A 16,400-nucleotide genomic window follows, 5' to 3' on the forward strand; every position below is an offset into this window, starting at 1 on the left:
AAGCACATCTCCAGCCCTAGAGAACTTGGGTGCTGTTGAAAATAGTAGTACTAGAATGATGCTCCAGATCCGATAACCAGAAAGGTCTCGCAGAATTAAAATGGTCCCATCCCAGCTACATTTCACCACAAATTAAAGAAATTAGAACCCCTGCCTGCTAGTTGTTTTCAGAAATAAGATTTCATTACTCACATAAATTCTATTGCAATCTTTTGAAGCAATTCAATCTCTGAAGCATACTAATATTTAACAATATTCACTCCTGAATGAATAATCAGAGATTTCTTATCAGTGAATTGATAATATTCCTAAAACAAAACCACGGTAACTTTCAAATTTGCCTAGTGATATAATAAATGACTTAGTGAAATCAGGAATAGACTCAAATTTCCTTGATTTTTCAATAAATTCTCAATGTGTTCATTTGTGTACAAAAACAATCCAAATAATTATTATACCCTACATATGACCTAGTTGAAATAAACTTTAGATAAATTTGTATAATCACATAGATACTTCTCATGTCAAATATTTTTATTTTGTTTTAAAAAGTAATACTCTTAGAAAGAGTCTCTGTAATCCACCTAGATAAACTAGCCATTAAAACCTTTCTTGGTAATCAGTCATCATAGGCTCTGCTTCCAAAGTACTTAAAACATGGTCTATAAATAGGGTTCTTGAAGTCTAACCCTAGAGGATAGAACAAAGCATAATATAACACTGGAAAGAATTACAACAAATTTAACTCCAAGAGGAGAAGAAAAGACTTAAAAAATTTTTTTTAAATCACATGCCACAGTTAAGTACACTTAAAAAGTTCTACGGCTTAAAAACAGAAGACAAAAAGAAAGATGAAACCCAGAGGGTGTAAGGTACCAAAACTGTGAGCCCATTTACCAGTGCCCCCCAACTAAAGAACTGCTTCTGTGGCAGATACTGGCCCTGCACTTTTGTTGAGGGCTTTGAAGTAATTAAATTTAAATTTAATTTTGTTACTCTTCTTTTTCAAGCCTTGTATACAGCAAAGTGGTTCTAGACAATTTAGTTAGTAGTACAATGTTATGCAAGTGTGTGGAAATGTCCACACCTGAGGTGATTTAAAGTTCAAAGTAAACTTGAGTCAGGATAGGTGGCCTAGGAAATTGACAACTTCCTTGAGGATACAACATGAGGTGCCTCACTGGTTACACAAGTAATGACTGTATGTAGTACCTACAGCTAGAGAAACATAAGAACCAATTTCATCCAGTTCAGCTGATCCCTATGAAACTGACATGACCTTTAACTAATTTTAATGTCATTATAATGTCATTTGCATTGCAGTTACTATGACTCCCATCATGCATCTGACACCATGACAGTTCAGGAGGAACCAAATAAAGAAGAAAAAGTGGGAAACAAAGGAGGAAGAGATGAATGAACCACCTCAAAGGGAAGTCACCAATTCCCTGCCCTGGGAGAGATTTAAAAATCAATGTATTATTTCTATACAATTATAATAAAGTTGTTTATTTTGTCGTTCTTTTTTATTTAAACTTAACATTTCACATGAAGAAACTTTAAACATTTTAAAATTTCATATGAAGAGAGTAACACTGAAAAGTAAAAATAGAAAACAAAAAGCTTCTGCACAGCCAAAGACACCATCCAAAAAATAAAAATACAACCAACTGAATGGGAGAAGATATTTGCAAACAATATCTCCAATAACAGGCCAATATCCAAAATATATAAAGAACTCATACATCTTAACAACAATAAAACACAATCCAATCAAAAAATGGGCAGAGGACCTGAACAGATTACTTGCCCAGGAAGAAAAACCAATGGCTAATAGATATATGAAAAGATGCTCAACTTCACTAGCTATAAGGGAAATGCAAATGAAAACCACAACAAGATAACACCTCACACTTATTAGAATGGCTATAAACAATAAGACAAGAAATAACTGTTGAAGAGGCTATAGAGAAAAAGCAACTCTCATACACTTTGGTGGGAATGTAAATTGGTACAGCCACTATGGAAAACAGTATGGAATGTCCTCCAAATATTAATAGAGCTACTTATATGACGCAGCAATCTTTCTTCTGGCCAATATCCAAAATATTGGAAAACATATTTTTCTGCCCAAAAAATTGGAAAACATTTATTTGTAAAGATACCGTGTTTCCCCGAAAAATAAGACCTAGCTGGACAATTAGCTCTAATGCGTCTTTTGGAGCAAAATTAATCTAAGACCCAGTCTTATTTTACTATAATATAAGACCAGGTCTTATCTAACATAATATAATATAAGACTGGGTCTTATATTAATATTTGCTCCCAAAGATGCATTAGAGCTGATTATCTGGCTAGGTCTTCTTTTTGGGGAAACACGGTATATGCACCCCTATGTTTATTCCAGCATTATACACAGTCGCCAAGACATGGAAACAAGTGTCCTTCGATAGATGATTGGTACATAGTACCAAGATATAGTACATATATACAATGGAATATTACTCAGCCATAAGAAAGTATGAAATACTGCCATTTGCAACAACATGGATAGATCTTAAAAGTATCATGCTAAGCGAGTAAATCAGACAGAAAAGGACAAGGATAATATGATTTCACTCACATGGAATATACGAGGTGTGATCAAACACTACAGTGCATGTTTAAATTTTAAAAAATTATTACAGTAAAAGATACATTGTCATTAATGCCCCTCAAAATACTATCCCTCGCTTCAATCACACTTATCTCATCGTTCTTGCCACTTTCTGAAGCAGTTCTCGAAGTCCTGTTTCATGAGTGTCTTTATTTGTGCTGTTGTGGCTGCCTTGATGTCCTGAATCCATTCAAAACATTTACCTTTCACGGTCATTTTGAATTTGGGAAATAGCCAGAAGTTGCACTGTGCAAGATCCGGTGAATAAGGTGGATGAGGACACACGGTAATGTTTTTATTTGACAGAAATCCCCATACCAGATGCCACATATGACACGGAGCCTTTCCATTCTGATCACAAAATATGATGAATGTTGCTGCTGAGTGCCAACCAACGGAAAGGCAGGGATCTTCAATACGGGAAGTGGTGCAATGAACCTTAGTAACAGTGTGTGACAAGTTTCAACTTGTTTGGTGTAGTCAGTAGGGTGTGAGCTACAGTTGAGAGAAGGTGTGTTTTAAAGTGTGCTGTAAATCATCCTCCATCATGACAATGCTACGTGTCACATGTCGCTTCTGATATACAGCAATTTCTGTCAAATAAAAGCATTATGGTGTGTCCTCATCGACCTTGTTCACCAGATCTGGCACTGTGCAACTTCTGTCTCTTCCCCAAAGTCAAAATCATTCAGGACATCGAGGCAGCCATGTCCTGAGGCAGCCACACCAGTGCGACTAAAGACATTCACGAAAGAGGACTTTCAGAACTGCTTCAGAAAGTGGCAAGAATGATGAGATAAGTGTGTTTGAAGCAAGGGGGAGTATTTTGAGGGGGATTAATGGCAATGTGTCTTTTACTGTAATAAAGTTTTTTAAATTTAAACATTCATCATATTATTTGATCATACCTCATAAAACAGAAAGCATCAAATGGACAAACAAAACAGACAGAGACAACAGAAGAGTGATCATCAGAGGAGATGGGGGAGTTGTGGGGAGAATGAAGAGGGTAAAGGGGGTCAAATTTATGGTGAGGAAGGAGACTAGACTTTGGGTGATGAGCACACAATGTAATATACAGATATGTATTATACAATTGTATGCTAGAAACTTACATAATGTTATTAACCAATGTCACTCCGATAAACTTAATTTAAAAAAAAAAGAAAAATATCTTTCTACTAGTTCTCTACCTATTTATGTTACCTTCCTCTCCAATAAAGATTACAATGTAGTACATTACTTTTTCTAATTAAACAATTCACCTAATAGTTACTTGTTAAAATCTATATAAAAATATTCCTACCACCAGTACTACCTCTCTCAATTACCAAGTATAAGTAATTAGTATTTTATAAAAGACCAACATTTTCGTATAAGGAATGTCTAATGTTATAGTAATTAGAAGAATTTGCCTACTAAAATTTTATCCACCTCTCTGCCAGTTTCAATTCCTTCTATTATTTTCACTGACTTTTCAAACTTTTTACTAGAAAAGGAGAGGAATTTAACACACGGTCTGCTCTATATTATTTATGTTCATAATACATAATAATATAATACATATGTGATATATATTTCTCTATCTGTATCCAAATATCTCAGTGTGTGTGTGTGTGTGTGTGTGTGTGTGTGTGTGTGTGTGTGTGTTGGCACTGAGTCAAGAGTACCACTAAACTTACAACAAATTTATTCTTTGTAATCTTGCTCTATTTTAAACCATTTAATATAAATTCTGTCTACATATACTATCTTTTAGAGGTCTTTAGCTTCAGATTAAAATGCAGTTTAAATAAAAGATTGTATTACTTTTGGTAAAACACCAAAATCCTTTTTGAGAACCTCACCCTTGAAAGAAGAGAAAATGGTTATAAACTTGTAGAGTTCTGAGTCAAATATGGTCACATTTTGTATTTCACAGCTAAGTATAACTTAGAGAAATGAAAAACATTTATGTTTGAAAATTTTTTCCCCGGAAAAGTGAAAGAAAAAAACACAAAAAACCTTTTGATCTCATTCTCTTGGTGTGCTTTTAGTATTTTAAATGCCAAAAAATTCAAAATATAACATCCTTATGATCTAAAGTTATTCAATATAAACAAAAAAATGTTGGGGAGAGTATATCCTTACATTTTCTCACCAGAGAATAATTTTTTAAAAAGATAACAAATATGCTAACTTTGAGTCTTGTCTAGAGTGGTGAAATGGAAAAATAAGAATCTGAGACTTGTATTTCAGAAAAAAAAAATTCTTGACAGAGTTATTTCTATTTACATTATCAAGATACTTCTACTTTCATTTATATTTGTTAGTATAATAACTTAAAGTAGAAGTTTTCATTGTTACCAAATGGTTCAGATGTATGCACAAGTTATTATTAATATATTTGATGTAGTCCATGATAAATGCAGAAAAATAATAATTTTAGGTTGTAAACAAAAATTTTAGAAAGGTTTAATCTTGTTGTTCACCTTACTTTTGTGACAACAGATTGAAATTAAAGCTGCCAAATCATGCACCGTATCAGTTACCCAGGGTAACAATTCACACAGTGTGGTCCTCAAAACAGCAGATACAGCATTAGCTGGAAACTTCTCAGAAATGCACATTCTAGGGTCCCTTGGGAGACCTGAATGAGAAACTCTAGGGTTGGGCCCAGTAATTTGTTTTAACAAGCCTTCCAAATGATTCTCATGGATGTCCTAGGTTGGAAAGCAATGGTTTAGGACAATGAAGCATCCTTACACCCTTTCTAGAGGCCCTAAAACAAGCTTTTATGTTTTAGATTCCCCAAAGGAGGGCACTACTTATATTTTGAGTGAGATAATTCCTGTTATGGTGAACTTTTAGCACCCCTGGCCTTGGAACAAACAGCAATAAATAATGCCATTTACCATATCCATTAGGGACAGGAAGAACCACTGAGGGAAAGGCTCAGTTTAGTTTTTCCTTTGTCCACCATGGATCCAACCCTCTCCAAAGACCTTGACAACATTCTTCCCTTGATTATCCAAATCTCTTCTGGATTATCCAAATCCTGTTGGTTTATAGAAGCATACTACAGAAGGGTAGGGGTGAGGTTACAGACTTTGCATCAAGGCCAGTTTTTTTACTATTTATATTATATATTACTATCTTATTTTGTATTTTTTCCTAATGTCAAACATCAATCCATTCTTTTCAACCCAAAGTATTTTACAGAAAACAAATGGGGAAAAAACTGGATATTTATATAAATGATTCTTATCAGAATAAACTTTTACATTTAAAACCTTAGTCATCTATAATTCCTATATATACGAAGGTTGGCTAAAGAAAATATCTTGCCACTAAGACAGTAAAATCTGTCACTAGGATTGAAATATTATACATTCTCCTAGAACTATAAATTTAATCAGTGATCTGTACAAAAGGAGTTAGAACATACCGATTTATAATCCTTATTCTAAGAATCCATACATGTCTATCCCAAGCAAATGAAATCTACTGGGTTTAAACCTCTTGAGAAAGGAGAGAACTTATAATCTCTTTCTAGTAAAACTGCCATTAAATATGTTTCTTTTATATCAACTAATAAGTATATATGTTAAACTGAGTCATAGAGGGTGAGGGTGAATATTTAAAGTTTTTTATGTACTGCTTCTATGTCAGTCTTCCTAGGAGATGGTGTTTTCACGTAGCTCAAAAGCAAAACCAAGGCCTCAGGTATACTTAATTGGGCCATATTTCTAAGACAGTGGAAGTTTGAATATAAGAATAAAAGAAATTATAACTGGAACAACACCTAAGCAACTATCTTCTTGTCTCCTTTATTTTCTATAAGGTCCTGCTTCTGACTCTTCTCCCTTCTATGTGATTAACATGGCGACTCTGGGCTAGGAGCAACTCCTAATATAGGCTCCACCCACCTAACAACTACTGGAGATCAGAGAGGGCCATAGGGAAATACTGCATGGAGTGAATGGCTTAGCGCAGCTCTATTCTACGTCTTAAGGCAAAAGACTATACCCATTCCCTTCTTCATACTTCAAGGACAAAATGTCACAGGACAAGAAGAGAGATGCCCTTCAACTTATCAAAAGGGAGTCCGCAGGCTCATGCATTATTTATCCCAGTCCATTAGAGTAGGAAATCACTGTTATTTGAGGACAAATAGTAATGGAGAGTATACAATTGCCTGGATCTTCTCAGTGCTGTAGGAGACTGCTGGTTGAAGATTTTCAATCAGGGGACATGATCAATATTAACTCCTTTCATGCCTCACTTTTTATAATTTACCTTATACAGAGACTTCTGATCACAACTACCTGCATGAGAACTTTAACCACATACCCTTAATTCAAAAATGAAAACCACTGCAAACAATCTGAAATTCAACTTAGTAGGTGTACTTTTTCACAGAGATGTGGGCATAGCAATTCTGAAATTATTGTTCGCATATTGTAGAACTCAATGAATAAACAAACATGTAGGTAATGTTGGGAGCAGACATTACCTTAGCCAAATGATTAACGTTAACATCACTGGGCCCAAATTGACATCATGTGCCTTCTGATACAATGCACGGAGAAGACACCGCATCATTTCTGTGGTGTTCCTGCCCAGATGCCTAACTTGAATCTAGTCATGTGCAAACAATTAAAGAAGGCTAGATTAGATAAGAGTGTGTACTGAATTAAATATCCTGTTTAGATAACTGTAATATGACTTTGTAAGAAAATAGCCTTATTCTTAAAGAAGATAGTTAAGTAGAGGCATGATATCTAAAACTTATTCCAAAACAGTCCATAAAAATTATAATAATAGTAATAATGATGATGATGATGATGTATATTAAATCTTCAGTTTTGCTTTCTGCAAACTAAATAATCTCAATTATTTTAGCCTTTTAAATCTATGTGAGACAAAGAATTTTAAAAGTTGCCTATTTTAAACAGAAATGGGAAGTAAAAAAAAGAATCTGTAGTCTCAATTCAATTCAATTTAACAAAAAAGTATTGAGTACCTATACACAGCACTCTTATATTCAAAGAGCTCTCAGTCTACTGGAGAAGGAAAAACGCATATAAATATAGTAAAAGACAAGCATAACATAAGTATCAAAAATGAAATATAAGAAAGTTCTAAAGGAATGTTGAGAGAGAGAGATTAATTCTGACTACTATATTAGTATTATTAACATTTATTATTTACTAGGCACTGTAATAAGTGCTTTATATATTAATTTATTGAATATACCACAATTTCATAAGGTTGGCACTATTATCCCCATTCTACAGATGAGGCAATTGAGGCACAGAGAAGTTGAGAATCTGGCCATAGGTTATCTAGCTGGTTAGTAGTCCAGGTTTGAAACTCAGGCAGGCTGACCTCATAGCTTAAGCAGAAGCTTAATGAAGGAAGCAGCATTTGATTGACCCTAAAAAAGGAGTATAATTTCAAAAGAATGGGAAGTGGGAAGAAGAATATTTAAAGCTGCAGGAGAAACAACAGTGAAAGTATAGAGATAATAAATTATAGGTTAAGCAAAACAGTGAAAAGTTCAGAGAACGGTATGTAAGATGTAGAGAGAAATAGGTAAGAGCAGAAGATAGGAGATTAGACAGGTTTAAGAAATATATTAGATTCCATTATGAGGATTAATATAGACTATGTTAGTAAAGAGAATGATTTTTATAATATGTGCCATAATCTTGATATAACTCAATGAATTTAGTATAAGGAGTCAGTCTTTGCAACATCCAAAAGAACCAAGTGTCAAAAATAACACTACAATTTAATCTGTCCTAAAGGAAAGTACCAGAACACAAACCATAACACTTTCATAGTGACCTCCACACCCCTATGTATGATCATTTCATTTCACAAAAATCCTGTTACCATGCAATATTGAAATTGCCATAACTGAAAACAAAAAATCAAAATGCCACAATTCTGCCTTAGTTTAATGAGACTATAAACTTTTTAAGAAACAGTAAGTGAAATGTGAGTAAACCATGTGTCTCTTCTGTGATAGCTCCCTCTTTGTCACAATATTTATAAAAACAAGGTGAACCGGTGAACAATTTATAAGGATATAATAAGCTATCCATAAACTCCTCCAGATAGGCACTTATAACCAGTAAAACAACCAGACATGAATGTTTAATGTCAGATTTCTGGGTTGTTTATTGATTGCTCATATAATAAGTGAAAATGTTATTTTGGTCTCATAGTAAATTAATTATTGATAAAGCAAAACATGTGGCAGTTATAAAACTCTGTTTTTTATTTCTTGATAAATATTAATGAAATTCTGATTTTTATTTAGTAATCTACAGGTTTAACCTGTTCAAAACCTATATTATAACCAAAGAGTATACAAAATCCCATTAAAAGTACAATAAAAACATGTAAATGTTTTCAAACATTTAAATTTTCAAAATGTCAAAAATAGTAAAAATCAAAACATTAACAAAGTCATTAGTGATTATTTTTTATATATTTAATAAAAGACCAAAAATGAATTTTATTTTTATGAAATATCTTTGAGGCAGAGTTTTTAACTGCCCAACATAATCTTCTTCCATTCTGGAAGAATAGTAAAGTATTTCCTTGATTGACAGAACAGAATTGATCAGTAAGATACAGACAATATTAGGAAGCATCACAGAACAGAATATGGAAACAAAAGGCAAATTATTTCAAAGAACATTTGAAAATCAAGTTATATTTGACTTAGTATAAAACTAAAGAATGCATGAATAATTAAAGAAATAGAATATTGAGCTACAAAAAAGTTCCCCACATAAAGATACCTAAAATGGTATTTCAAATTCAACAATCATCCTTTACATGTTTAACTGGATTTCTGAGAGTAGGGAAAATCCATAAGGCCTTTAAAAGAGGTTAGGGAACTGAAAAGCAGTGTAATAATCTTGAACTGATACTAGAGCTGCCTAGATGGTATTGGCTAAAAATAGGAATCTAACCTTTAACAATAAGACAAAGAAGAGAGGCTAGTCCTTGATCCCTAGCATGGTAAAGAGTTGGAATTAATATCACTACATGACAGCAGAAACCTTGAGAACCTATATTACCTATGAAAGGATGCATTAAAAGTCTACTCAACAGCAAAGGAAAATGGTAAAAGGTAACTTGTTCATTTAAACCTCAGCTCCTGATAGAAAAGGTTGAAGGAATCTCAAGCTGAAAAATTAATGCTAAGTGGTCTTAAATTCTAATACCTTGAAATGCCCGGCAGAGCAAATATAAATTTTCTTTTCTATGGGAATTTACTCCTAACCTCGTAAGGCCCCACAAGATTCCCACAGATTTAGGCAACCCAAAAATGAATTCACAATCTAAAATTACAAAAGTAACAGGGAAATAAGAAATCAGGAGTGAAGTCAACAGAAACAACAAATAGAAGAATTACACCTCTATTAATATCAGGTATTAGAAATAACAAATACAGACTATAAAAAGAGGAAATGGAAACATGAGCAAGGAAAATGTTATCAAAAACAAACAAATCAAATATAATTTCTAGCAATGAAAAACATTTAATTAAAAACCTAACTATAAATTTATTTTTTTTTCAAACACTATTTTAAACAATTGGAGGAAATGACTATGGACTTGTTATTAGATAATCAAGGAATTTTTGTAAATTTTTATTATTTCTGATAATGACATGGTGATTATTAAGACGTGAATATTTCTTAGCTATGTATACTATAGTATAACATGTTATCTGAGATTAGCTTCAAAATACTCCAGCAAAGAAAATATGGAATAAATAAAGCAAATGTTAGAAAAACATGGGAAATATTAAATCTTAGTGATGCATGCATATGAAAATTTTATAATAAAAATAAAATGAAAATTCAATGGATAGGATAATCAGAACATTAGATAGAGCCAAAAAGAAAATTAGAGAATTAGAAGATGGATCTGATGTGAGTATCCAGATTATGAGTAAAATTTAAAGGAGAAAAACAAACTCACCTTCCTTTGGGCTCACTGCTGCAGGAAGACTGTTCCAATCAAGGGTCCAAGTAGGGCAAGGGTGAGGAGAAAACATCACTTCAATGCCTTTTTCCTAGAAAAGGAAATAGGCCCTTTCCAAATTAATAAATTAATAAAATCCTGTTATGGTCTACAAGGCCAAAATTATATTTTCTATACTAGTAAGGAAGAATACAAATATCAACAATCATCAGGTTTTTTTCAAAATATTTAGTTACATAAGAAAAATGATATACTGAGTTTTTTGACAGCACATTTACTTTACTATTATTTTTATACTAAGATAATAAAAAGTGATATTTAAAAATTATTACCTGAAAATACATAGAAGTAATAGCTACCTAGAAATTTATTAGGTGTCAAAAAGACAAGTTACCTGAGGATAAAAATATTATCAAAAAGAATCCACACAGAGATAATAAAAATCTAACTCTGCGTATGTCCATCAATGTCTGTGTTTACATATATGAAAATTGCCACAGCCTAGGAGTTATATTTACAGGACCAAAAAGTGCCCACTTCAACAGATGCCCCAGAATAGCATCCATACCAATTTTTTACAAATGCCTGCAATGTCATTAGAAAAGGATCCCTCTGGTATAACCAAACAGTTCCCAACATTTTCAAGAATGAGGACTACTTTTCAATACATCAAAAAATTCTCAGGCTCCTTTCCCATATTAAAGGTTGTACATTTATTTATTTGATCAACAGAGAGTGATATGGCATACACATGGATTCTCAGACTTCTTCCAATCACATTCTGGGTCTACAGACACAGAATAGATATCCATGGTTCAGGGTTGTTGTTTTTTTGTTTTTTTATTTATTTATTTATTTATTTATTTATTTATTTATTTTTAATCTGCAGGAATATACTATTGAAAAGAAAAATCTTTGAGAACCTATGACTAACCCATTTGTAACAGTTAGTTCATGAGATTATTTTCCATTATGGAAACTAGCTGAATTCCTGTCCCAAAGGAAATAGCATAAAATTTATTTTGTTGGGGTAGCGATATAGCTAGAGGTCCAGAGGACTCCCTTGCCTCTAGTAAGATAAACACATGTATCTCTCTGACCTCATCTACCTCTCTCCATCTTCTTTATTCTAATCTAGCCATATTGAACTTCTTGCTATTCTTCATTTTACCAAACTCATTCCTACCTTAGGGTCTTTTTAAGAATACAATCATGTTGAGATACAATTTATATGCCATAACATTTACCCTTTTTAAAGCGTAAATGTTTTTTAGAATATTCACAGTTGGGTAACCATGAGCATCATCTAATTTGAGAACATTTTCATCACCTCAAAAAGATTCCCCATCCCCATTAGCAGACACTCTTCATTCTCCCCTCTTAGCTCCCTGCCCTAGACAACTACTGAACTACTTTCTCACCGTAGACTTACCCAGGGTCATTTTATTATACTAGCTAAATTCTCTGCCTACAACACTTCCTCCAAATCTTCAACTCATTCAGGTTATTTGCTCAATGCCTTCACCTCATCAGATAAGCCTTCCCAACCACCCTACCTAAAAAGGACTCCGACCCCAATCACCTCTACCATTTATCCTACATTATTTTTTACAGCACATGTCATTACCTAATGTGTTATATACATTTGTATTTCTTTCTTTATTTACCTCCTCCACCAGAGTAAGCACCATGAGAGCAGTCCAATTTGTTCCTCATATATCTAATATTCAGACCAATGCACAGTATTTAGTAGACACATGCACATTTTTTGGACTGACTAAATAAATACATTTAAAACTTCTAGCGAATAGGGAAATTGTGGAGGTAAGATTGCGCCAAGGAATACAAAAAGAGAAAAAAAAGTGAGATGTGAGTGTTCTTAAGAAATGCTTTACTATTTTACACTTCCACTTAGCACTAATTTTATGTGTCCTCATGTAATTGGTACAAAATACTGTGACTATACAGAAATGAAAAGTTACTGTATAAACAAAATTAATATAGTCACAGGATATATTATTTTGATATAATATTTACTGTCTTTCAAAACATGTCATAGAGAAATCCACTAAGTAAGTAGCAAAAATAATGCTCTCTTAAACAAGAAATTTTATTGTATCTACAATCAAGTTTGAATTAAATGAAAACAAAAAATTTAACTTATTTTCAGATCTGAACATTCCTTTTTCAAAATTGTAAATGCAATGTCCCGGTCAAATTTTATACAACCATAAGATTTAAAATCAGAAATGAATCATACAGAATGTTTATTAGACTCTCTTAATTTATAAATGTAGACATGGAGACCTTTTAGTTAAATGATTTATTAAAGGTCACAGTGTTAGCTTAGCTACAAAGCTGAGACTAGAATCCAAGTCACATGGTCCCTAGTATAGTCTTCACGTGGACTGCTCCCAGCTCAGTGACTGAGAGTGGGAGAGACACTAAGGCAGGCCCATTCCTGAGAAACATGGAACTCTCTTACCGATGATTCAAGCTGAAGGATTCCCCATTGGCTTGTCAAAAGTTTCTTAGAACTGCACTTAAGTCTAAGAATTTTCTGACTCAACCTTTCTACCTTTCCTATCTCATGCATAGGGGTCAAATCTGCATCGTGGACTGAAGGCTGCCCCAGCCTCCTCTGGCTCCCTCCCCACTTTCCCTCACAGATGTTTTCCTCAGTAGGCCTCTTGCATATCTAACTCTATCTTGGAGTCTCCTTCTGGGAGGAACTGAACTAACAAATACCGTGTAAGTTAAAAATTCAGAATTCCATTGTATTTTTATATTATTACAATCACTTTTATTGATAATCATTTATTAACATTTTCTGAATTTAAATTTTAGTTATTTATCTCCCTTTGTTTATAAATATTTTTAAATGTATAAAATGCAAATGTCTTTCCTAATTCATTTTACTGCTGGAAAAACATAGGCAGAAAAATCTGAATTGCTAATTTTTCTTTTAAGGCTCTGCATAAGTATGAATTGAAAGCACAGACTTTTGGTTTGTTGAAATTTTTAAAATTCATATTTAAATACAAAGCAGATTATTCTCCTGATGATTATTTATTTAAGAACACTCAGAGATGAACAAGAGATTCCCACTCAGTGTAACCATGATAAAGGCAAATCAAACTTTGGACATGCCTTAATAGCTTCCAAAATCAACTATATAACCCAGTTTCATTGTTTCATCACTAGGCTAACAAAACTTAGCTGAAGAAAAATGAGGACTGGTTTCACTACTAAGATTCTGTGCTTTTCTAAATCTGCGAACTTTCTGTTAACTATACTCGTAGAACTCAAGTAATTCCTAAACCAAGTACAGAAATATAATGAACATTTTTCCAGTACAACTCAGATAAATGGCTCAAATTACTTCATGAATTCTGTATTCAAATAAATCATCAAATAGTCTGAGTTAAAAGCAACACATTTTTGTAGATTATCTTGAGTGGTAGAGAAAACTTTTATAATTAGCACTATTAGAAACAAATTATGCAGCAAAAAGAGAAAAATATAAATCATATATGTTATTATGTAAAAGAACAGCAAAATCAGACTAAAGTAAAAGTCAAAGAATTAAAAAAATCATATTTAGAAAAAATCTTGGAAAGTAAATTGAGATAATTTGTATTTCCTTAATTCAAATCATCCTCTCAAAATTAAAAAGAAAACAAAAAACAAACAAAAAAACTTGAAACCAAATCCTTGCAACAGAAAAACATCAGGTAAAACAGTAAACTTGACCAGGTGTGATATGACCTTGGTGTCTTGAATATTAAAAAGACAAAAAAAGAGAGAGAGAGTGTGTTGAAAAAAATGTTATTTAAAAGTATATATTCTGACTTATGTGGCTCCAAAGACACATAATATTAAAAATCTTCAGTTTACTACCTTTCACTTAAATTCAAAGGCTAATAGAAATATTAAATGGTCAAGAGTGATATAAGACAGCTACAAAAAAGCAGTAACCTGAAGAATATCTGACAGAGTATAAATGAGAAAAGGTAGAGTAAAAATGTATCTAAACTGGAGGAACCAAAAAATATATAAAACTTTCAGTTATAAGGCTGTTAGATTTATGGATTAATTGGTTTATTTTGTTTCAATTATTTATTTGCTTTCTGTGTGAAACAATATTGTTCAATTAAAAATAATCAATATTTCATTCTGTAAAAACAAAAAAGGATACCTACAAATAAAATTTATAACACAAATAATATCAACAAATGATTACAAGTTAGGGTAGAATGCTCAGCAACATTATCACACGGAGTTTTTTAAAGAAAATATTAATAAAGAAAACAATTTAAGTACCATTAATTTGGTCATAGTGGGTCTCGGTCCTCCAATAAATGAAGGATCATTTTGCTCCTCTACACCTGGGACCTCATTTAAATTTGGATGCTGTTCATTTGAGGTGCTCAGCAACTCTGGTAAATGGAGAAACTGGATCCCACAGTGAGAAGCTGCTGTTTTCACTCCTGGCACTTCTTGAATCCTCTGGTACCAAGCGGAAAGCAGGGGAAATTCTACCAGCTTTTCAGAAAGTTTCTTGCAGATAATTAACTAGGCAGAAAAAGAACAAAGCACAGTATTATATATGTTTTTGTTTATGACAGCTGTATTGAAGTAACTTTACATACCATAAAATTCTCACATTTTAGGTGTATAGTTCAAACAAGGAGTTTTAGTAAATTTATACAGTTGTGCAACGATCATCATAATCCAGCACTAGCACACTTAAGTCACACCAAAAAGTCCCCTTGTGACCATCTGCAGTCAATCTCTGCTCCCCTCGTCAGTTGCAGGCAACCACTGATCTACTTTTCCATGTACGTAATTTTGCCTTTTCTGGAATTTCAGATATACGAAAACATAAAATGTGTCTACCCTTTTCCATTTAGCATTATGTTTTTGAGATAAATTCATGTGGTTGCATTTGTCAGTAGTTTGTTTCTTTTTTATTACGATGCAGCACTTAAAGTAAGTGCTTTTCTATTTATTCAAATTAGAAATATTTGAAACCATTACTTCTGATGTAAATTAATATTTTTTTTTGTTTTCTGTTGCTTCGATGCTTTCTCCCTAGCACCACCACCAAACTTCAATTTCTTTAAAAATTAGAATGTTCTTGTTTCTTTGTGAGACACTAAACATTGTTGCCATAGAAACAGTTATAATGTCACAAACAGATTATGGCATATGATTGTGAACAGACAGATAAAAAGGTCAAGTTACACAAAATCTCTACAAATATACCTAGCAATAATCAATACCAAAGCAGGAGCCAGGAAGCACAGGAAATTAATGGAAACTTTACTTGTGTGTGTATATATACATATATATTTACTCTATTTTAACTAGACTTTACGGTTAAATAAGCACATGTAATTTATTTTAAAGGCAGGATTTACGTCTAACTCTCTTTGTACACTGCAAGCACTTAAAACACTGCCTTACAAAAAAATGCAAACTGCTCAGTGAATGAAATAAATCCTCACTTATATTGTCAATCAATCTATGACAAAGGAGGCAAGGATATAAATGGGCTAAAGACAGTTTCTTTAATAAGTGGTGTTGACAATACTTACTGGACAGATACATGCAAAAAATGAAATTAGATCACTTTCTTACACCATATAAAAATAAATTAAAATGGGTTAAAGACTTAAATGTTAGACCTAAACCATAAACCTAGAAGAAAACATAGACAGGAAACTCTCTGACATTGCTCTTGTCAATA

The 16,400-nt window shown here is 32.7% G+C and overlaps 1 protein-coding gene across 6 annotated transcripts in view; it reads right to left on the bottom strand.

The window, feature by feature from the left end:
* The window catches only part of GSTCD (glutathione S-transferase C-terminal domain containing), a 111,837-nt gene that overhangs the window by 75,881 nt on the left and 19,556 nt on the right, over nucleotides 1–16,400 (bottom strand). For all 6 annotated transcript variants that reach the window (XM_019738934.2, XM_074322794.1, XM_074322789.1 and 3 more), the window contains 2 exons: nucleotides 14,972–15,223; nucleotides 10,646–10,739 (listed from right to left, as the gene is read on the bottom strand). In XM_019738934.2, coding sequence (XP_019594493.2) covers nucleotides 10,646–10,739; nucleotides 14,972–15,223 — 346 coding nt within the window. The remainder of the gene's footprint in view (nucleotides 1–10,645; nucleotides 10,740–14,971; nucleotides 15,224–16,400) is intronic.

Source organism: Rhinolophus sinicus, linkage group LG02 (assembly GCF_036562045.2).
Source record: "Rhinolophus sinicus isolate RSC01 linkage group LG02, ASM3656204v1, whole genome shotgun sequence".
Lineage (NCBI taxonomy): Eukaryota > Metazoa > Chordata > Mammalia > Chiroptera > Rhinolophidae > Rhinolophus > Rhinolophus sinicus.